We start from the raw sequence: 23919 nt of genomic DNA, 5'->3' as shown, positions 1-23919 counted from the left end.
GTACATGTCTGAGATGTACCGAAGGAAAATCTTACAAGGGGACCATTCCACTCATGCAGCAGCTCCCCAGGTTTGGAACAACCCGAGGGGTTTGAGATGGATGATCAGGAATCTCACGTATGCAGGTGGAAGAAATCCCTCTATGGCTTGAAGCAAAACTCCCCGGGCGTAGTATGAGAGGATTGATAGTTGTCAAATGAAGCTGAGATTCACTAAGAGTGAAGCCAATCCAAACCATTGTTTGAAGGTTGTGGATGATAGACCTCTCATGCCAGCACCTTATGAGGACGACCTATTTCTGATAGGTGCAGACCCTCTCATTTGCAGAAGTAAGAGGAAGTTGGATTCCGGATGTGGAATGATAAACTGCAAGCCTGTGACTACCTCGAGGATCTTAACTTTCAGAAGTTATATGGTAGTGATGTCGGACCAGATTTGGGAAATGCCTCTGAGTTTCATAAACTCATTCGCGTTGATGTTATTGGTGAACTTCCGTCCAGACATATGTTTTGCAGTTAGCATGGTGAGCTCATATTTGGTTGAGCCTCACTGGATTGGTGCCAAGAATCTTCTGAGATATCTTCGGGGCACAATCTCTCATGGATTGAGATACACTGCCGGAAATATGAAACTGCATGATTATTCGAATGCTGACTAGGCAGGCAATGTGGAGGATCACTAGAGCACTTCTCAGTGTTGGTTCTCTTTGGATTCTGCTTCGATATCATGGATGAGCAGGAAGCAAAAGTCGGTTGCTATAAGCACCGCCGAGACCGAATACATAGCTACGAGTATGATCTCGTGTGAAGCTGCATGGTTGCAGAAGCTCTTAAGTGAGCTATTTGTACACATGATGAATACCACTGTGATTCTCTGTGACAACTAGAGGGGGGATTCGATTATTGAGGAATCCCGTATTCGATGATTGCTCCAGCAGATAGACATCAGATACTACCTTATCTGGGATATGGTAAGTCAATGAGTGAGGAGGCTCCATCGCATTGAGACTGATGTACAGGTCGCAGACATTTTGTCAAAGCCCCGGGGAAAGGTCAAATCTGTGACTTTCTCGAACGACTTGGAGTCGTTGAGAGACCTTATAAGGGTCTTGCATGTTGCATGCATTCAACTTTGGGAGCTCTGGGGAGCTTGGGGTACTTACTGGAGCAACATACCACCACAGGGCAACTCACCCTCCCCTGGTGGTGTGCTATGTACAAGATGACAAGTTCAACCTTCCCCTGTGATACCCCGTGGTGACTGTGGAATAGGATGAATAGTTCTCCTGTGGGCCGAGATGATTAGTTCCCCCGTGGCAACTGTGGATCAAGATGATTAGTTCTCCTGTGGGCCAGGATGATTAGTTCTCCCGTGGCAACTGTGGAACAAGATGATTAATTCTCCTGTGGGCCGGGATGATTAGTTCTCCCGTGGCAACTGTGGAACAGGATGATTAGTTCTCCTATGGGTCGGGATGATTAGTTCTCCTGTGGCAACTATGAAACAGGATGATTAGTTCTCCTGTCAAGGCATCCTACCCATGTAGTCTGGGACTCATGGGAAGTACCTCTCATCTAATCAATGAGCAAGGAAATGGGGTTAGGGACCATAGTAGTACTATCGATGGACGCATCGTTGCATCTACCGTACTCCCTATGTTAGGATGACCTCCATTGATCTGGGATCAGTATGAGTGGTTTGAGACACTCTCTTGTGATATTGATCTAGGATCAATAAAACTGACTTCGGGCCAGTAAGAGTGATGTGACACACTCTCTTCAGATGAAACTGACTTTGGGTCAGTAGAGAATGGTATGAGACATTCTCGATCAATTCTTCTTCTTCATGGTTCAGCAGAGCAGTGCAGGGCACTGATGGCAGAGATAGTACAATCAGACATATGGATCAGCGGATGGAGTTCTCCCTAGTTGAGAGGGAGTGTTAAAATTGGCAACTAGGGCCAAACTCCATGTGGGTCATCTTATTAATGGAAGCTGATATTTTTCTTGGATCCCTCTCATCGAGAGGTGTAGGATTGATCTAAAGATCATCCGATTTCGATAAGTATTCATGGAGATATGAATTTATTTGTGTTATGGGACAATTCGTCAAGGTCGGCCAGCAACCAAATAAACCCCACTTGTGCTCAACGTTTTAGTATAAATAGAGGTGGCCTTCAAGTCATTTCAACACACTTGGGATCTCTTCCTCTCTACTTGTCTTTGGGTTTTAGTAGGAGGAGAGATCCTAAGGGATAACGCTGCCCTAATCCAGAGGGCAGAAGTCGGAACTACTGGGAATTGCCGAAATTTCCGAGAATAGCGGGAACTACCGGGTACTGCCGGAACTGCTAGGAATAGCCAGAATTGCCGGAACTGTTGGGAATAGCTAGAATAGTCGGAATTGCCGTAACTGCCAGAACTACCCGGAACTGTCGGAACTACGGGGAATAGCCGGAATTATCGGGAACAACCAGAATTGTCGAGAATAGCCGAAATTATCAGGAACAACCAGAATTGTCGAAACAGCTAGAACTGTCGGAACAATCGGGAAAGCTAACGCAGAGGGCAGAAGTCGAAACTGTCGGGAATTGCCGGAACTGCTGGAACTGTCGGGAATAGCCGGAATTGCCGAAACTACCGAAACTGCGAGAACACCCGAAATTGCCGAAACTGCCGGAATAGCCAAATCATTTGTCTCCGATGGAGAGCAGCATGCAAGGGACAACTAACTAACATTGGGACAGTTGTATGGTACTTAGCAGCGAATACACCAAGCATGCAATGTTACAGCTAGCATGCAACAACAAGCATGCAAAGGACAACAAGCAAGCAAGATGCAGCCAGCACATAGGTCAATATGGCAACATAGGTCAATATGGCAACATAGGTCAATATTATCTCTCTCTCTCTCTGTTGAACTATTGAAGAACATATAAGAAGAATTGATCAAGGGTTTCCCCACATTGGGGTTTGTCCCTGGCTAGCGCCACATCTTGTGTCCTCTTGTCTTGGCTTGTCTTCTGCGATTTATGTTTATGTTCTATCTGTAGTTTACTTTAATGCTGATGTGATTGTCAATCTGAAAAAGATATTGAGCTAACTGTGAAAATTGAAATAAATTGCTCTAAGCATAGAACATACCTAAAATTAATAGTGTACAAGGTGAAGCATGGAGCAAATGGGAGTGTGGAGAAGTACAAGGCCATGTTTGTGGCCAAGGACTTCTCGCAGGTTGAGGGTATTAACTATGAGGAGACATTCGCTCCAGTAGCATGTTATTCATTCATCAAGACGATTCTAGCACTTGCAGTTCAGATGGGGTGGAAGATCCACCAGATGGACGTGAAGACAACATTCCTCAATGGGGTGGTTGAGAAAGAGATTTATATGGAGCAACTAGAGGGGTTTGAGACCTTCAACAGAGACACTCATGTTTGTTTGCTAAAGAGAGCTCTTTATGGGCTCAAACAAGCACTGAGAGCATGGTACACTCGCATTGATAGCTACCTTCAGGGATTGGGCTTCACTAAGAGTGAGGTGGATGCCAACCTGTACTACATCACAGTTGGAGGGCTTCCGCTCATTCTAGTGCTCTATGTTGACAATCTTATCTTGACTGGAGCAGACAGCTTGATTCAGGATTGTAAGGTAGATCTTGCAAGAGAGTTTGAGATGAAGGACATAAGGCTTATGCACTATTTCCTTGGGCTGGAGGTATGGCAGGGTGATGGGGAAATCTTCTTGGGGCAAGGGAAGTACACTACAGAGATCCTTAAGAGGTTTCATATGCAGGATTGTGGGCCCATGACCACGTCTCTAGTCACAAATCGGAGGAAGGTAGACACTAGCAAAGCAGAGCAAGTAGATGCTACATTATACTGGCAGCCCATCGAGTCATTGACGTACATAGTCAACATACGACCTGACATATGTTTTGCAGTTAACCAATTGAGCCAGTTCATGATGGATCCTACCAAAGTTCATTGGGTTGCTGCGAAGCATGTTTTGAGATATCACAGAGACACGACAGATTATGGTACAGGCAGGTTGATGGAGTGAGGCTTGAGGGCTTCACGGATGCAAATTAGGCAGGGAGCTCCACAGATCGAAAAAGTACTTCAAGTTGTGTCTTTAGCATTGGGTTAGTAGTTGGTTCCTAGTTCAATAGGAAGCAAAGAACATGTATTATTCTAGGGCAATTTATGTTGCACTAGGGTTTCACCAAGAAAAAAATCAGTACACATTTAATTCAATATAGTTGATGAACAATACCATGATATGTTTTTCCATGATCTAATTTTCCATCTTGTCCTGATGATGAACCATACTGGATGGTTCAAAATGCATCGATGAATTATCTCTAATGTGATTTCTCCGAAAAGATTTCAACACATAAGATATGGATCACAGAAGCCTATCCTCAGTTACTACCAATCTCCTTAATGATGCAAAGAAAGAGCAGCGTATCACTTAATGAACACAATTCTTCACAGAATAATACAAAAATCCCTTCACAACAACAAATCATAAATACATCCAATACAATTTGTTCATGAACTTCTCACAATGCCATGAATCCACATAATGTGATTCAAACCAAATTTGATAATGTGTGTTACCTTAACTAGAATTCCAGTTTTTGTCCAAATGCAATCCTACACAAGGTCTTGACTATTCAAAATACTTGTCTCAGTTAATCTACAGCTACAAACTAGGACATTCAGGCGCTATTCTACTCTACTACAGAGATCCGCAGTGCTTCGGGAACCCGAATCTGCAACAAGAACCCCAAATTGTCTTCTTCAGGAACTCGAACCCACTACATGGTGTCATCACATAACTGATTTGGAAATGCTAAAATCCATCGTCTAAATTTGCTACAGAACTATTGCAGATGTTGTATTGTTACCAAATATTGTTAGGCTCTAGAAACCTCGTCAAATTGCACAGAAATAGATTTTGGTTGACTTCAAGACCCTCGCTGATTACAGGGGTAACGTCCTTGAAACCCAAGTTGGGGGGCTGACTAAATCTTTGTCATGAAGCGGATTTGTTGTAACCAATCCTAAATCGCCCTCTCCCTTGACCCTAGGAATTTTGGTTCGATCAAAGAAGAATTGTATGAGTTGCTTGCTTCAGGAATCGTCTTCGCTTATAACAAGAATAATTCATATGCCCTCAACAAGTACGTCAACCTCAGAGAAACCCTTGCTTGATTTTTGTCTTAGGGTAAGGTCAAGGGTCTTGGCCAGCGAACATCAACAATACACAAAGAACCTCGCTGCCTCTCCAATGATCCCTTGTGCCCAGAAAAAAGAATTAGAACCAGTAGGAAATTTCGTTGCCTTCCAAAAAGTAACCATGTGCTAGAACAAGAACCAACAGATAATTTCGTTGTCCTCCAAATAGTTTTTGTGTACCACAACAAAATAAGGAAAAATAGAGATATGTCAACTAGGGTGGAATCTTTCACCACCGAAATTGACGAGGAGAAGGGGTCTTAAAACCCTAAAATCTAATGCTCAAGAAACAAATGAGATGATTCACAATGATGATCCAAAATAAATTCAACCCTCTTGTATTTATAGATTTCCTAGAGGGGTCTCTTCGTCTTAATTGATTGAATAAATTTTACTTTAAACCCGAATTTTGGGTTTCTTTTCCCAACTGCCCAAAACACGCCTAGACATTCGATATTTTTGTGTTTTCCCCTTTATTGAGGACTATAGCCTACGGGGATCAATAGGCTATTTTGTCTCTTATTAACTCTCAATTTGAAGAGGACATTACAGTCCCCCCTTCTCGACATTGCTTGCCCTCAAGCAATTGCAAATTTGGGAGTTGTAAAATTCATTCTCCCCCCCATGTGGTGTCCTCTTTTGGTAAATTCTTCCATCTAATAAGTTACTCTGGAATTTACTTGCCATCTTAACTTCTTTTCTCATACGGCCATGATTGTTTATGGAATCAATTTTAGTTGTCCTTCCTCATCTAGTGGTGGCAATTCAATGGAGGTGGCGACCTATTGTCCCACAACGTTTTTGAGACAAGACATAATGGATTTTGTTGTCGCTAGGTAGTTCTAACTCATATGCCACTTCGCTAGTCCTCTGGAGAATTTTGTAGGGTCCATAAAACCTTGGTTTTAGCTTTTATGCACCGCTTTTCTTGAGTGTAGACTGTCTATAAACCTGCAATCTCAAGAAACTGAGGTCTCCCACCTCAACGTTGTGTTATGTTTGATGTTGGTCTACGTACATCTTGAGTGTAGACAATCTCAAGAAAACAAGGTCTCCTACCTCAAAATTGTGTTCTATTTGATGTTGGTCTATGTACATCTTTTGTCGATTTTGAGTAGTCTACATGTTTTCCTTGAGTACCCTGGGAATGTCCTGACTTTCCTATATCTAGTCTTCAGCAATTGGTGTGTCATACCCATGTAGTGCTTTGAAAGGCGTCATTCCAATGGATAAATGATAAGTGGTATTGTAGCAATGCTCCCTAAGGTACAACCATTTGATCCATGCTTTTTGCCGACCTGTCACATAATTACGTAAGTACCCTTCTATCCACTTATTTACAATTTCTATATGGCCTTCTTTTTGTGGGTGGTAACTAGTGCTAGAGGTTAATTTTGTTCCCACTAGCCTAAAATGCTCCTACCAAATACCCCCATAAACCTGCTATCTCGATTGCTAACTATATTCTCAGGTAGTTCATGCAGTCTGAAGACTTCTTTGAAGAACAATTCTGCGACTTGTTTAGTCAAATAATCAGCTGAGATTGCAAAGAAGTGTGTGAATTTTGTCAACCTGTCCACCACAATGTAGATACAGTCTTTGCCTTGTGCTTTGGGTAGCCCTATTATGAAATCCATTGAGATGCTCTCCCATTTTGGTTCAAGAATTGGTAGAGGTTGAAGGAGCCATGCAAGATGTGTGCTCAACCTTATTCTGTTGACATGTCACACATTCCTTGACGTATTTCATTGCATCTTCCTTAAGACCTTTCCATGAAAATCATTACCTAATCTGTCGGTAGGTTTTGAAGAACCCCTGATGTTCAGCTAATGGGATTTCATGCATATCCTTCAAAATCCTCTCCTTAAAAGCAAATTCAGGAACCAAGAATATTTTGTCTTTATAGTAAATAATATCATCGATTATTTTGTACTTTCCATCTTGAATGGGTCTGTCGGCCAATGCACATGCAAACTGGTTCTTGGCGTATTCTGCTAAGAGATGAGCCTTCCAATCTTTTGCAAGTTCTATGAAGGAACATGCTATTGTTTCCTGGAAAGTGCATCGGTCACAGTATTCTTCTTCCCCTTTACATACTCAATATCAAAATCATAGGCTTGGACTTGACTTACCCACTTTTGTTTTCGTTCATTCAGGTCCTTTTTCTCCAAGAAATGACATAAGTTGTTGTGGTTTGTACTGACTACGAACCTGTTTCCCACCAAATATTGTGTGCCAACGCATGCATGATAGTGAGCATCTCTTTGTCGTATATGGAGTAAATTTTCTCAACATCTTGGAGCTTTCGACTATCGAATGCAATCAGGTGGCCCTTTTGCATTAAGACAACCCTTAATCCTTCTCCTAATGCATCACATTCTAATTATAATACAAAGGGTTGACTGAAATCGGAGAGAGCAAAGACTAGACACGAGCTCATCCCTTCTTTGAGTTTGTTGAACATCTTGTCTGATTCTTTCGTCCACCTAAATGCTCTTTTATTCATCCAATCTATTAAAGGTGCTCTTAATTTAGAGAAACCTTTGACAAATCGTTGATAATAACTGCAAATCCCAAAAAAAAATCCTCACAACTCAGTGAGATTCTTAGGTGTGGGCCAATCCAATATTTGTTGAATATTCTCTTAATGACCCTGAACCCCCTTTGCACTAATTATGTCCCAAACAGTGAATTTTCGTCATTCCAAATTCGTATTTTGATGCTTTGGCATAGAGTCACTGTGCCTACATTATGTTCAAAACTTCATCTAGATGCCACAAGTGATCATCCCATGTCTTACTATATATGAGAAGGTCGTCAAAGAACACTAGTAGAAACTTCATCAACTGCTTGTTGAAAATACTGTGTCATGTCCCTTCTCAAACACATTAGTAACAGGGTGCAGCTACACAATTTTGGACATTTTTTACTAAGGATGAGGACCCCACACTTTCGACTTAGGGACTTAGGGGCCAAATCAACTTTATTTAGCTGCTAGTGGAATGTAGGGGCCACCCACATGGGAGTTTGAATTAGCCATTTGATATGCTTGGAGGGCAAAATAGAATGGGTGGATGGAGGGGCCCACATGAGGCTAAGGAGGCCCAAGGAGCTATAAAGAGAGATCAGCTCTCATTTTGGTTTTCATCTTTGACATTTGCAAACAACTACTCATCTGTTCACTCTGTTGTTTAGTGAGTCTATCGGCTGTTTAGCCACGAGTCTCTCAAGCGAGAGATTCAACCTCTACTTCGAGGGACCATCCGTGCCCGCCCTAGGGAGGTTGTTCTACAAGAGTTTTTAGGAGTTCTGGGGCAATGACATACACCAACAGCCAACGCAAAGCAAGAAGTGCGTATTTCTAGGCAGTCTGGAAACACGCAGAGGTAGATTGAGGCCAGCAGAGATCATATTGCTTGTCGGGGAGTCAGGAAGCTGAGGTGGTAGCACTAGACCAGCATCTTTGTTGGGTTTTACAGCCAGTTGAGCCAGCATTCCAGCAATTCGAACTATTGGGCTGAGGGACAGCGCAGTGGCCACTCAGCAGATTTTCATGGTGCTTGGGAGGAGTTGATTTGGGCCAAGAGCTCATCCGGGAAGTCAGGGGTTGAATAGCAAGGGTGAACTTAGCATTTTGGAGGAGCTTTCCAGTGAATTTACAGGCAGTTTTCAGCAGGCCGAGTTTTGTAGCTACAGCTGAGGTGAGGCTCCAAGGGGTCGAAAATCAGAAGTCCAAACCAGCTAAAATCCCTTCTGGGTTTTTCTGGGTTTTGGCCAAAGAGTCTGGGGTTAAAAGCGTATAAATTTCTGGGCAATTTTAGTGCACTTTCCATCCATTCAAACTTCAGCAAAGCAGTAATTTTCTAGGTTGTGCAATGAAGATTGGTGCAGCAGCCTTCAGCTCAGCCATTTTCCTACCTGGGTTTGGTCCTGTTTGTCCATTGAGACAAGCCTAGGTGTACCATTTCATCATCTATTGTATTTGGCTTTCAAAAACTAAATAAAATGGCTTAGAAGTTCTCCATTTGCAGTTTTTCTATGGGTGCTTGATGAATATTTCATTTTTGTAATTTGTTACATAGAATATTTGTTGTTATCACTTGTATTCCTATTTAGGATCATTACATATTGTTCATGCAAGATTGAAAAGTGGCAAGAGCGTTGGTTAGTCCAAATGGCATGACCAAAAACTCAAAGTGTCCATAGTGGCATTGGAATGTTGTTTTTGGCACGTCTTACTCTCGAACTCGAATTTAATGATACCCAATCGTAGGTCAATCGTTGAAAAGTATATTGCTCCACATAGCTCATCTAATAACTCGTGGATCCTGGGAATAAGGTACCTGTTCTTAATGGTTTTTTTGTTGAGAGCTCGATAATCAATACACATTCTCCACATGCAATCCTTCTTTTTCACCAAAACCACAAATGAGGCAAACAAACTTGAGTTGGCTCTGATGTGTCTCATTGCTCACAGTTCTTGTATGGTCTATCCATCCTATCTCGTCCTTGAATTTCTTTGGGTGTCGATATGATGTGGTGATAACTGGCTTGGCCCCTTCTTCCAGTTCTATAGTATGTTCAAATCCTCTTTTAGGAGGCAATCCTGGGGGAATATCACCAAAAACGTCACCATGCTTGTCCAGCACTCATTGAATGTTTGTTATGTATTGTGGTTTGTCACTGTTGGGAGTCTTTTGGCTCGTAAGCTTGCAAATGCTACATCTTCATGCCTAAATATGGCCTCCATTCTTCTGGCAGAAACGACTTGTGGGCCCCCATTAGTCATGCCCCTCAAAACTACCTTACTGCTAATAGGGGCTTTAAATTCCATTTCCAAAGCTTGGTAGTCCATAGTGTGCTTCCCCAATGAATATAACCATTGAACTCATAATACCATATTAATATATGCAAGGTCTATTACGCAAAAGTCACTAGTAAAAGTATAATTACCAAGGGTTACACTCAAATCTGGAATCATCCATGTGCAATCCAAGTTGTATCCATACGCTACTATCACATCTAGTCCCTCAAATTCTTCAGTGAGAAGTCCTCTCCTCGCTACTAATGTTGCATCAATGAAGTTGTGTGTAGCTCCACCATCAATTATTGTTGTGATGCGTTATCCTTTGATAACTCCCCTAATCCTGAAAGTGTAATATTTAGGGATTTCTGAAAGAGTAGCAATCTTAACTTGTGGTTGAGACTTCTTTTCTCTGTTGAGTTTCTCCTATTTTTTAGCTTCCTCCCGACATGGTTCTTCCTTTGGACTGCTAGGTTTGACATTAGGAACAGTTTCTTTATCATCATTTAAAGTGGGTTCTTCATCTTCATCCTCGTCGTCAGAGACCACTTCGATGTAATGAATCTTTCCCTTGCCCAAGCAGTGATGTCTTGGTTCCTTGCAATTGAAGCATAGCTTCTTCCGCCTTAGTTCGCTTCGAGTTTCCTCATCCAACCCGTCTCTTTTGGGCCAATCTCTTTAAAAAGGTTTCTTCTCCTTATCTTTTTTAGGGATGGGAGGCTTGGACAGAGCCTTAGCTTTAGTTGTCACATTTCCCATGTCTTAAGTCTTCTTGATGGCATCTTAAAGGGTTGCGGGATTGAACGCCTTGACCCAACCTTGTAGGGGTTCAAATAAAGCTTCTGCAAAAAGCATGACTAATCTTCCTTCGGATATATCTGTCACCATGATAGCAATTCGTTCAAATTCTACACTAAACTCTTCGTGTGATCATGTCTGTTTGGGTAGCGCCAATTCTCTGAAGTGGATGTCTGGGATCTTCCGATCAAATCTTTCTATCAGGCTTTGAGTAAAATATTCATAGGAAGTGATGTTGGCATGCCCCGAAGTTACTAGACCATGATACCACCATTCATGCGCTTCCCCTTCTAGATGTAATGTGGCAAATTGGATCGTGTCTACTTTTGCCATAGGATTGAGCCTGAAGTAGGTGTCCAGTTTTTGCACCCAAGCTCTTGTTGTACATTTAGATGATCCATCAAATGAGGGAAGGGTAAGTTTACTTACCTTGCGTATTAAATCAAAATTAGGTTGTCCCCTGGGTCTATTTCTAAATATGAAATCACTATATTCATTGAAGGTCATGGTCGCTTGCATGTTTTCTTCTAACGCTGCGTATTCCCGAAAGTAATGGTCCAGCAATCTATTTGATTCAATAGTTTCTTGGATTGTCACAGCTTGATTATTTGTGAATTGAGGAAATAATGGTCGATGACTTCTTCCGTTGTTTTCTCTGGTGTTAGGGGGGCCCAGGTTATGAGTCCCACTACCTCCAATGTTAGTTGTTGTTGTCCTTGGGCTAATGTTTGCATCAACTGTTGTCCTCGTTGTTGCCCTTGTAATATCATATTTGTTATTTCTGTCTATCCATGCAACAATACATGTAAGAGTTCCTTGGCATCTGGATCTCCTTGTTCTTCCTTACCCTTCATGGTTGTTCTACAATTAACCTTAATTCTTTCTAACTGTAATGTTACTTGTATCTCTCAGAAGCATACAATGCTTATATACTCACAGGGTAGCAAGATTCCAAAGCCCTGATACCACTATAGTATTCTAGGGCAATTTTTGTTGCACTAGGGTTTCACAAAAAACAAAAACAAAAAACCTTTTTCAGTACACATTTAATTCACTACAATTGATGAACAGTACCAATCTCCTTAATGGTGCACAGAAAGAGCAGTGTATCACTTAATGAATACAATTCTTCACACAATAATACAAAAAATACAACAGAAAGCCTTTCACAACAACAAATCATAAATCCATCCAATACAATGTGTTCATGAACTTCTCACAATGCCATGAATCCACATAGTGTGATTCAAACCAAATTTGATAATGTGTGATACCCTAACCAAAATTCCAGTTTTTGTCCAAATGAAATCCTACACAAGGTCTTGATTGTTAAAAATACTTGTCTCAGTTAACTCTACAGCTACGGACTAGGACGTTCAGGTGCTTAGTCTACTATACTACAAAGATTCGCAGTGCTTCAAAAACCTGAGTCTACAACAGGAACCTTCAATTGTCTGTTTTTGGAACTTGGACCCACTATAGGGAGTCACGATATAACTAATTTAGAAACGTTGGAATCCATCGTCTGAATTTGCTACAAAATTGTTGAGGATGTTGTATTGTCACCAAATAATGTTAAGCTGTGGAAACCCCGTCGAATTGCACAAGAATAGATTTCGATTGACTATAGGACCCTCGTTGATCAGAAGGGGAACATCCTTGAAACCCGAGTCAGGGGGTTGACTAAATCTTTGCCTTGAAGTCGATTTGTTGTAACCAATCCTGAACCTCCCTCTCGCTTGACCCTAGGAATTTTGATCAGATCACATAAGAATTGTTCAAGTTGCTTTCTTCAGGAATTGTCTTCGCTTATCACAGGGATAATTTGTATGCCCTCAATAGGTACGTCAACCTCAGAGAAACCCTTGCTTGACTTTTGTGTTAGGGTGAGATCGAGGTTCTTGGCCAACGAACATCAACAACGCACAAAGAACCTCGCTACCTCTCCAATGATACCCTGTGCCCATAACAAAGAATCAGAACTAGTAGGAAATTTCATTGCCTTCTTGAAAGTAATGTTGTGCCAAAACAAGAACCAACAAATAATTTTGCTGCCCTCGAACTAGTTTTCATGTACCAGAACAGAATAAGAAAAAATAGAGACATGTCAACTAGGGTTTCACCACCGAAATTGACAAGGAGAAAGGTGTCTTAAAACCCTCAGATCTAATGCTCAAGAAACGAATGAGATGATCCAAAATGAATTCAACCCTTTTGTCTTTATAGATTTCCTAGAAGGGTCTCTTCTTCTTAACTAATTGAGTATATTTTACTTCAAACCCCAATTTTGGGTTTCTTTGCCCAGCTACCCCAAAACACGCCCAAACATTAGGTATTTTGGGGTTTTCACCTTTATTGAGGATTATAGCCTACGGGGATCGATAGGCTAGTTTGTCTCTCATTAACTCTCAATTTGAAGAGGACATTACAGATCAATTGCACTCAATTTAGCAAAGGCCAAGTACATGGCTGCCAGTTTGGCAGCGTGTGAAGCTATCTGGATGAGGAAGTTGTTTGTGGGACTTTTCAGGCAAAGGATAGAACCCACTATAATACACTGTTACAATCAAAGTTGCATTAATCTCTCTGAGAATCCAGTGTTTCATGATCGCTCCAAGCATATCGAGATCAAGTATCATCATCTCAGGGACTGTGTGCAGAAAGGGATAGTGAAGCTACCGTACATTCCAACAGAGGAGCAAACAGCAGATATCTTGACCAAGGCATTGGCAAGAGACAATTTCGTCTACTTTAGAGATAAGTTGGGAGTTGTATAGAATCCCTTCCTCGCTGAGAGAGAGTGTTGAAAATGTAGCGATGGAAAGTCTTTTGGCTTGTGCCTTAGCCAATGAAGACCTCGACTTAGTCTTTCTCTAGCATGAATGCGAGTTCATGTGATAGACTTCAGTTTCGATGAGTTGATTTCCAATTTACTACAATGGTCATCAAGTTTGCATGTGTGGTGTTGGAGTCTTCTTCAGTTAAACTACAGGATGAGGTGGCAGTGACAAGTTTAGTTAGAGCAAGTTAAGACTTCAGTGTCAATTGGAGAGAGAATGAGTTGAGTTCTCAGTTAACTCACAATCACGACTAGAGGAAATCAAGTAGGAAACTCGTGACACTGGTGTGAACTGAAATTTGACTAGGCCTCCTTACATGCATCGATTTCTATCTATAAAGAGAAGGACGAAGACACAAGATCATAGATCATTCTTTGTGTGTGGAGTGTGCATAATTGAGAAGTAAGTGTGCATAGATTTAGAAGCCACAAGTGCGCATAGATTTAGGAGCCTGAAGTGCACAAGGATTTAAGGGACAAAAGTGCACAAGGATTGTGGAGCAAGGATCAGGATTCTCAGGGCAATTCGAGAATCTTCAGCAGAGAACAGTTGTAGAGATGAGAAGAATGATGAGAAGCCTAGTGCATTCTCAGAGACAAATTGTTGGCTACAGTAGCAGCGTAAATTGTAATAGATCCATTTGCTCAAAGAACAATCAATAAAATACCACAACAAAGAAAGCAAGTTTTCCCTTTTGGGTTTCCTAAGTAAAACAAGCGTGTCAATTTTGTGTGGATGTGTTTTTATCTTGATTATTTTCCACAACATGTTGAAAATTAAGAAACTTTGTATCTTGGTGAAAGTAAATTTGGTTTCAGTTTTCAGTTGCCTTGTTTTCAGTGATTCATCTAAGTAGTGCGCAGAGTTTCAAAGAAAATTTAACAAGGTCATTACTATCCCAGAGGTAATGACAAAGTAGAAGCATCAAAATGATAGGGCAAAAAGGTTACCTGTTAAATTTAGATAACAATGGTATGTGTTGAAAAATGTAACTAGGTTCGGTCTTCATTTAATGTATTTGAGTCATCTTGTAATGTACTTGTCAAAAGAATAAAGAAAAGAATTATTATTATTATTATTATTATTATGACTTATTAAAGCATGGGTTCATGCTTGGGTCATCATGTTTTAGGTCCAAAACCCCATTAAGGACTTCTAGGATTTATTCTTAGTCAATAAAGTCATTGTACTTTTAAAGAGACCCTTCTTGGGTTTTTGAATCATGCAAAAAGGTTTAGTATTGAGTCAAATATAATTTATGTATCCTCCACACCAAGTTGGCCTAGAAGAGATCAAGTCGGCCTAAGGACATCAATTTGACCTCCCTTGAAGCCTATAAATAGAAGCAAGTCGAATTCTTTTGGAGCATCTCATCTCAAGCTAGTTCGATATCTCTAAGGAAGCCGGAGAAGTGTGAAGTGGGTCTAAGGAAGCCAAAGGAAGTGCGAGTTGGGTGGTGTCTAATGAGAAGAAGAAAAAACGAAATTTTGGTGCCTCTCTCTCTCTGTTTTGTGCCCTAGTTTGGGAGATCGAAGTCTTCCAAGTTTCACTAGTGTCGGAAGTTACCTGATGCCAAAAGCTGCTACATAGTCGAAGTTGCTGGAAAAGAGGTCGAAGATCTAGGAGGCTAACTTGGTGTGGAGGGAAGGTTTGGTCTTTGTCTAGGGTGAAAAGTCTCAAAGAACATCTCTAAGGAAGCCGAAGAAGTGTGAAGTGGGTCTAAGGAAGCCAAAGGAAGTGCAACTTGGGTGGAGTCTAAGGAGGAGGAGAAAAACGAAATTTTGGTGCATCTCTCTCTATTTCGTGCCCTAGTTTGGGAGATCGAAGTCTTCCAAGTTTCATTGATGCCGGAAGCTGCCTGATGCCAGAAGCTGCTACATAGTCGAAGTTGTTGGAAAAGAGGTCGAAGATCTGGGAGGCTGACTTGGTGTGGAGGGAAGGTTTTGTCTTTGTCTAGGGTGAAAAGTCTCAAAGAATACTATTGAAAGGAAGAGAATTTTGACTGGGCTTTCCCCTCGGGGGGGTTTTGCCTTGGCATAGTGCCTATATCTGGTGTCCATTGTTTTATGTGCTTTCACTTTGGTAATTGCTTGATGAACTAAAGAAAGAAGATATAAAGAAAACTTAATAAGAAGTCAAGAACATCACAAGTAATTATCAAGTATAAGAAAACGTTTTTGCCTTTCTGATTTTCTAACATGGTATCAGATCTTCGGTGAAGAAAGAAGAAAAAGGTATTCTCAAGCACTTAAACAAGGAATCATTCAAAAGGGTTATTTAAGGAAAGAAGTCTACCATGTATAACATAATTAAGGGATAAAGCAAACTTGAAGGAGCCTCTAACTACAGGCCTTAGAAAAAGAGGATTGACCTCATCCTTGAAAAGAACAAGGTTCTAGACTTGGTTAAAGGAAAAGTAAAGAAGCCTACAGAAGACTCCAGTGATGTTGACAAAGTAAAGTTCAAGGAACTAGAATTGGTGGCCATGACTCTAATGTTAGAAGGAATAAAGGACAACATAGCCAACATCAATCATGCTCAATAAATGTATGAAGCCTTGTCAAATTTATTCACTATTAAGATCATTGGTCAAGTAGCAATTTTGAAGAATGAGCTAAGGACCACAAAGATGACTAAAGAAGACACAGTGGCCTCCTTCTTTGTGAAGATAGCAAGAATCGGGGATGATCTTTTGGCCATTGATGAAATCATTCCAAACAAAGAACTAATGATTACTGCTCTATTGGAATTTCCAACTTCTTGGGGTGCATTTGTTTTCCTTTACTTAACAGTTGGAAGGAAGCTCCCACTTTTGAATAACTATGAACTATCTGCAATTAGGAAAAATTAAGGATCTCATTAGTTGCCAATTCTGAAGATGTTTCAAATGCCTACATTGCTCAACATAAAGGAAAGAAATCGAAAGGACCAAGGAAGAAAGTTGACATGTCCAAGGTAGAATGCTATCAATGCCATAAGAAGGGTCACTACATAAGTGACTATCCCGACAACCCAAGAAATAAGAAGAGAGAAAGAGATCATGCTAACATTGCTAAAGAAGAAGATCCAAAGAAAGCCAAACCCGAAGAATCTGACATAAGGGACTTGCACTACTAAGTCCTTTGTTTTTAGTCTTAGATGTCCTATTTTGTATTTTTGATGTTTTAGAATCTATATGTTTTAACATGCTTTTGGAAAAGACATTTTCTTTTGTTTTATAAGCTTATAGGGATCCCGTAAAAGCTTTGGAGGGAGCCCCCAACATCTCCCAAAGAAGTATCTCTTTTCCTTTCAATCTTTGGTTTCATGTACTTATTTAAGTTTTGATTATATTAATACTAATCACCATTCTCCTCCTATTGTCTTGATTAGGAAAACATCTACCATATCCTCAAGGAGTTTGAAGAGTGCCACCCAAGATAAGGTTTGTCAAGAAACAAAGGTATGCCTTAAAACCACAAAGTATTGATTTTTTTATATTAAATGTTTACTCATTTGACAATATATTACTAACATTGCTATGTCCAGCTATATTGAATCATAATGATTCTTATTTTGGGTGATTCATCACTTGATAAATCTACCCCAATCATATTCTTAATTGATTTTATAAAACACTAGACAGGTTCTCTGAAAAACCCTAACCTAAGGGTATGTTAATGTGAATGACTGAAACCCTAAACTACTTAGGGTTATTGAAAAATGCTATTTGAAGTCTTAATTGATGATGTCATGTTTGGGATTTTCGATATGATCAGGAAAACCTATCTTGTTAGGGTTGAATGATAAAGTCCAAAATCCCGAACCTTTGAAGTTTTCGTAATTTTGGGTTTGATATGTTCTTATATTGAAACCCTAACTCACTAGGGTTTGGAGGAATGTGTAAGTGAGACCCTTATAATGTCTTAGAAATGATTTCCTTGGAATGTGTGTTTGTTCGATCAAACCCTAGTCTAATCAAGTTTGTTATATGTCTAACTCTTATTGATATTTGTGAAATTGGGTTTGACTAACACATGATACGAAATACCTATGCATGATGATGAAGTCCTAGATGTATGAGTTTATCGGTGATCATGAATCTAGGGTTTGGAACTAAGCCCTAGTCAATGTTTGTTTCTCTAGGATGATAGTATTTGTGAAATTCTAGGGTTTTGGAGTTAAACCTTAGTAGAAGTAAAAATCTTTGATGACAATGTGATAATTTGAGATTTGTGTAAGATCATTGAAATCTGAGTTTTAGTTGTGATTAATGTTTGATTGAAAAATCTAGGGTTTGCAACTAATCCTAGTGGAAGTTGGTCATGTTGATGACTAAGCTGTGAATGGCTTTGATTGATTAACTCCCATGTATGAAATCTAGGATTTGTATGAAACCCTAGTGGGAAGTCTAACATATGAATTCTGAAAGTTGTTAGATGCTTTGTTGATATATATTTGTTTGAATTGTTTCAAGGGAAAGGTATGGCATACCTTTGGAATAAACATTGGAACCCTAGATGTAATGAAAGTTGTTATGAAGTAGTCGACGGTTTATGACTAAGTCCCTAGTAAGATGTTGAAAGAGTATATGTCTCTTGTTTGTTTTGGTATCTGATATATAAGGTTGAAATGCTCTGTAATTCTGATATGGCTAACTTCATGCTTCTATAGATTTCGTTGTACTTGTTATCTAAGTTGTACAGGTACACAATCTTCAATAAGGTGAAGATGCTCATTAATAAGAATGATGTGGATGATGACAACTCCAATGAAATGATTGGAACCCGCAAAAGATTCTCCGATGTCGAAATAAAGTAGTTGATCTCCCTAAATTAAGAGGGAGCCTGGATAAAGGAAAGCTCCCTAGTTGAGAGGGAGGGCATAGCATAGTTTTGATTGGAGAATGAAGGATATGTTGTTGCATGTGAAGTAGGAAAGGAAAGTGTATGATTAAGGAATCTTCTATCAAAGATTCGGTTGATAGTCCTACTGTGTTGAGAAGCAACATCTATTGTCTGAAAGACCTCAAAGGTTTGTATTTGATTATGTACATGTGAAAGTATATTATTGATTGGGGTTGTGTTTGTACAGGTAAATCTCTCGAAGGTTTTTTATAGCATGCTAGTTACCGATCAGTTTGATCGGGAGAGATTTGTGGTCCTTGATCTACTAAATCAAGGGGTGTTGAGGTTTTATGAGTGAAGCATTGCCTAGGAGGACATCTAGCACTTTGTGTTGATGTCTACGTCCCGAAGTTGGAAAGGTGTCATTGGTCATTGAGCTCTGACACGCACCTGGATTTCTGGGTTGATGGTTAGCAAGTAAGCTTGATGGTACCTAGAGAAGCTGAAAGTTTGAATCCATCTTATTCCCACCTGGATATATTGCCCTAGTCGGGAATCTAGTTCATGGCATTGCGGAGCCTAAATTTTTTAGACCAATGGATAGATTGCCCTGGTCAGGAATCTAGTTTGTGGCATTGTGGTGCTTAAATTGATGAGAGACCAATGAACAGATTGCCCTAATCAGGAATCTAGTCCATGGCATTGTGGTGCCTAAAGTTCTTCATTGTTCATAGAGTTTGAGATCTTCCATTGTATTTGTATATTATGAATACCTCCCTAGTTAAGAGGGAATGTTGAAAATGTAACTAGATTCAGTCTTCATTTAATGCAACTGAGTCATCTTGTAATGTACTTGTCAAAAGAATAAAGAAAAGAATTTATTATTATTATTATGACTTTTTAAAGCATGGGTTTCATGCTTGGGTCATCATGTTTTAGGTCAAAGTCCCCATTGAGGATATCTATGATTTATTCTAAGTCAATAGAGTCATTGTACTTTTAAAGAGACCCTTCTTGGGCTTTTGAATCATATAAAAATGTTTAGTATTAAGTCAAATATAATTTATGTTTCCTCCACACCAAGTCGGCCTAAAAGAGATCAAGTCGGCCTAAGGACATCAACTTCGTTGCTCAGTTAAGGACTAATTCTCATCAACTTCATTGTGAAACAGAGCGCTAGAAAAGGCCAAAAGAAGTGTGGGAGGAAAGAGTATGTGTTTTTTGTTCTTCCGGAAAAGTGGAAACAGAAAAGCATTTCATTTTAGAATGTGAGTCCTTCAAAGACAATAGGGAAAATTATGCAGATATGCTGGCAGCTAGCTCTTGGGATAATCTATTTAGCGAGGGGTTTGTCGAGAAGTTGGGAGCATTTATTGTGAAGCTTCACAAAAAAAGGGTCGAATACATCAAGTAGATGAAGAAGCAATTTGTCCCATAGGCTATCTTTAGCCTCATGGACGTTAAAATAATTTCTTTCTTTCTTTCTTTCAATTCGACCTCCCTTGAAGCCTATAAATAGAAGCAAGTCGAATTCATTTGGAGCATTGCATCTCAAGCTAGTTCAATATCTCTAAGGAAGCCAGAGAAGTGGAAGTAGGTGTAGGGAAGCCAAAAGAAGCGTGAGTTGGGTGGAGTCTAAGGAGAAGAAGAAAGACGAAATTGTGTTGCCTCTCTCTCTGTTTCGTACCCTAGTTTGGGACATTGAAGTCTTCCAAGTTTCGTTGATGCCGGGAGTTGCTTAATGTCTAAAGCTGCTTGATGCCGGAAGCTGCTACATAGTCGAAGTTGCTGGAAAAGAGGTCGAAGATCTGGGAGGTTGACTTGGTGTGGAGAGAAGGTTTGGTCTTTGTCTAGGGTGAAGAGTCTCAAAGAATACTATTGAAAGGAAGAGAATTTTGACTGGGTTTTCCCCTCGAGGGGGGTTTTGTGCTGGCATAGTGCCTATATCTGGTGTCCATTGTTTTATGTGTTTTCGCTTTGGTAATTGCTTGATGAACTAAAGAAAGAAGATATAACGAAAACTTAATAAGAAGTCAAGAACATCACAAATAATTATCAAGTATAAAAAAATATTCTGCCTTTCTTATGTTCTATGCTTTAGCACAATTTACTTCAATGTTCCTTATCAGGCCAAAGACAATTTCCACTTATTTCCAGTAGCAATCACGTTGAGAGTAAATGCAGAGAAAACATAAAAACAAATGCAGAAGACAAGCCAAGACAAGAGGACACAAGATTTGGTGAATGAATGCCAGGGAAAAACCCCAATGTGGATAAAACCCTTTGATCAAATCTTCTTATTATTATTCAATAGTTCAGTAGAGAGAGAGAACAAATATCAAATTTACTTGCCCAAAACAGCCCTATCAAATCTGCAGTCAAACTTCAGCCCTAACCAGAAAGTCAGCATTGGTCAAAATAGCAGCAACACGTCCTTAATGCAGCTCGGTCAACCCAAGTCAAACTCAGCCTGAACAAGAGGTCAAAGTCAACCCAAAACAGCTCAGTCAAACTTGGTCAAAGGAGAGAGAAATACTACTGTAATTTTTTGCAGTCAAATCTGAAGTCAATGTTGAGGTCAATGCTGGTCAAACTGCCCAAAACACCTCAGTTTCTGTGCCCAGCAACTTGGCCTAGGAAAATCGAAATTCTGCCTTGAAAACCGAAGTCAAAGATGGTCAAATGAGCCCTGGTCAACGCTGGTCTGTTTCTCTGAAATTTTGGCCTGCACTTCTGAAATTTTTGTCCTTCTATGCCACATGAGGGAGAGAGAAAGGCTGCCCAAGCTGTACGAACCAATCAAGAGAAGAGAGAGAAGAATGATGTGATGACTGATGTCCCAATGAGGAGAGAGGTCACTCTTATTTATACAATTCATTGAGGCCCAAGGGTGAGGAGACACATCCATTGGGCTTCTTGAGCCTACATTTCACTAAGGCCAACCTTGACAATTTGTACATGAGAGAGAATAAATTCAAAATTCCACTTCCACTTGCCCAAATGAGATGATCTTTATATCAAAATTGGACCTTTCATAAAGAGGAATCCAATGCAATAATAATCTCCATCATATGAGCTGTCCTAAGGCGGAATTTGGCCCTAGTTGCCAATTTTAACATTACCTGGGCTTTCATAAATCCATATAAAGTAACTACAAACACATTCAGTTGAACTGCTATATGATCAGGAGGCTATGGTGCCCTTGGAATTTGTGGCTTGTGGTTTGGCAGGGGCTGCGCAAAATTGTCTTGGAAATAAAGAAAGCCTACATCATAAACTACAGAAACTTATACAGTTGATGAAAGGAGAATACGTGAAGAATGGGCAACTGCAGTGGAGCACAACGAAGATGGAAAGTAGGCATGAGGAACTTAAGAAAATATCAGATTGAGGAGGGAACACTATTCACAGTTAAGAATCCGACAATTCCTACCTCCTTGTCTCCGCTTGAAAGGCCACAATGGTATCACCGAGGCTATGAATCAAAACTCCACTTGGAATTTGATCGTCGCTGATGATCAAATTTGCATTCCTTTTTAAACAAGGCAATGGAGAGTACACTTTAATGAGCTAATTAGTGTTAACAATATTCACTGTTAGTTCAGTCTTCAGAGTCCAAGTTCAAAAATTATGGGAATTTTGGTAACTGTATTTCTTGTTGTTGATGACCGACCACAATTGCTGACAAAATTTCATAAGCAAGATAGATCTTGAACAACATTGAGGTTGTCAAAATCCAAACCTGTACGCCATTCTTGATAACATCAATCTCTCCTCTCCATTTTAGAACATTTGTCTACAAAGCAAAAGTTATTAGAGACAGCATGTTCTGAGGCATGAGTATCACACAATATAATCCATATCACAAAATATAATCCAATCTAATTCTAAGGATGTGATGCTACGTCACAAATACGAGGTGTGAAGTTTGAACCGAGCAAGCCAAGGTGAGAACAAGGGTGCCTAATAAGCACAGAGTTATGTTTGAGCCCTGCTTTGCCAGCTAAAAGCTAATCGCACATTGCGGTCAAATTTCATCATGATGATAATTTTTGGTATCACGCGTTGCAGTCCAATCTCATCATGGTAACCTGTTTTGATATCAGATATTGCAGTCCAACCTCAACTTGATGATGTAGTACTGCATCAAATAAGATCTGTCATCTTGCCAATAAGATCCCACCAAGTTAGTGCCTTCTGTCAACCTCAGGACAACTGCTGTAAGTCACATGTCAGGTGGGCATCAACGCTACAAAGTCGTTTTTGACATACTAAAAAACCAAAAATAAACCATACATGCAACAACCACTTGTTGCAAAACAATAAACAAGGAAACCATGTTTTGCCCAAAGAATTAGCGATTCACAGCACCGACCCAGTAATAATAAAAATCCTAAAATCGATGACATAAGAATAATCCATTCCTGCTCCCAAGCAATCAACACTCATCTTCCATAAACGAAAGCAGCCATTTTCTGCAAATCAATCAACCTGGCTTCTAATACTAATCAAAACTGCAGACCCCTCTCTCCCTGGCCCGCCCCGAAAAAATGAAAATACGCATACCCAAAGAACCAAATTTTACCAAAATCTAAAGTCAACTGACCTTCAAGTCGAGGATGGAGCGATACGACTGCCCTTTGGCAAGATTGAATGCCCTCAGAAGGATCCCAATTCCCACCCTAACTCCATACGCCAAGAGAAAGCTCTGGCACAGATTCCCAATCGCATTGGCCACGCAGGAGTCCGGATGATTACAGGGAGGGCCCTGCCCCTCGTGATGTCTGTGCTTCTTCTGCACCTCCTCGATGGCATCTCTCAGGCTCGCCTCTGCATTTCTCAGCCTCCTCACTGCCTCTTCCTTATCATCCTTCTCCTTCTTGGACTGCCCCCCTGCAAACACCTCGGCCCTTGACATTATTCTGAGCCCTGCAGGAGAATCCTCATTGAGTGAAGAAGAAAGATCCCCACTGCGGCAGCAAGGAAAAAGCCGTCGGAATTCAGTGAGGAGACTGAGAAGTAAAGCAAAATTATAGCAAAATGGAATCTCCGACTTAATAAAGTGGGTAATCCTCGTTTGCCTTGCATTCCTCCGTCCCTAAGAAACTGGGATTAGATTGGCTTCAAAGTGAAGTTGGCCACGTCTGTTTGACGCGTTCTTCCAGCCGTCTTCTTTTACTTTTTGTCCTCCCGTCTTCTTCTATTCAACATGCTTGTTTTGGGGCCTGTATTTATAAACGATTTGGTTGGTGCGTTTCACGGGTGAAGACCGAGTTCGTCGTACCTCGTTGGTGCGTTTCATGAATTGAGAGCGACTTCGTACTGATTGTAAGATGGAATTTATGGCTCATTTTGATCGGACCAGAACTCAAAGTGGGTATTACTCTAGGCAGCGCTTAAGAACTCAAA

General features: G+C 40.4%; 1 protein-coding gene across 1 annotated transcript in view; it reads right to left on the bottom strand.

The window, feature by feature from the left end:
- The window catches only part of LOC149252420 (uncharacterized), a 29302-nt gene extending 5602 nt beyond the window's left edge, over positions 1 to 23700 (bottom strand). Inside the window, exon 1 of the mRNA XM_089454142.1 lies at positions 23117 to 23700. Coding sequence (XP_089310268.1) covers positions 23117 to 23428 — 312 coding nt within the window. The 5' untranslated portion in view covers positions 23429 to 23700. The remainder of the gene's footprint in view (positions 1 to 23116) is intronic.
- Positions 23701 to 23919: the final 219 nt, after the last annotated feature.

Source organism: Pinus tabuliformis, chromosome 7 (genome assembly GCF_031772625.1).
Source record: "Pinus tabuliformis cultivar Carrire ecotype Pingquan chromosome 7, CPIR1, whole genome shotgun sequence".
Taxonomy (NCBI): domain Eukaryota; kingdom Viridiplantae; phylum Streptophyta; class Pinopsida; order Pinales; family Pinaceae; genus Pinus; species Pinus tabuliformis.
Note: the sequence above shows the minus strand (reverse complement) of the source record. Positions and strands in the feature narration are given on the sequence as shown.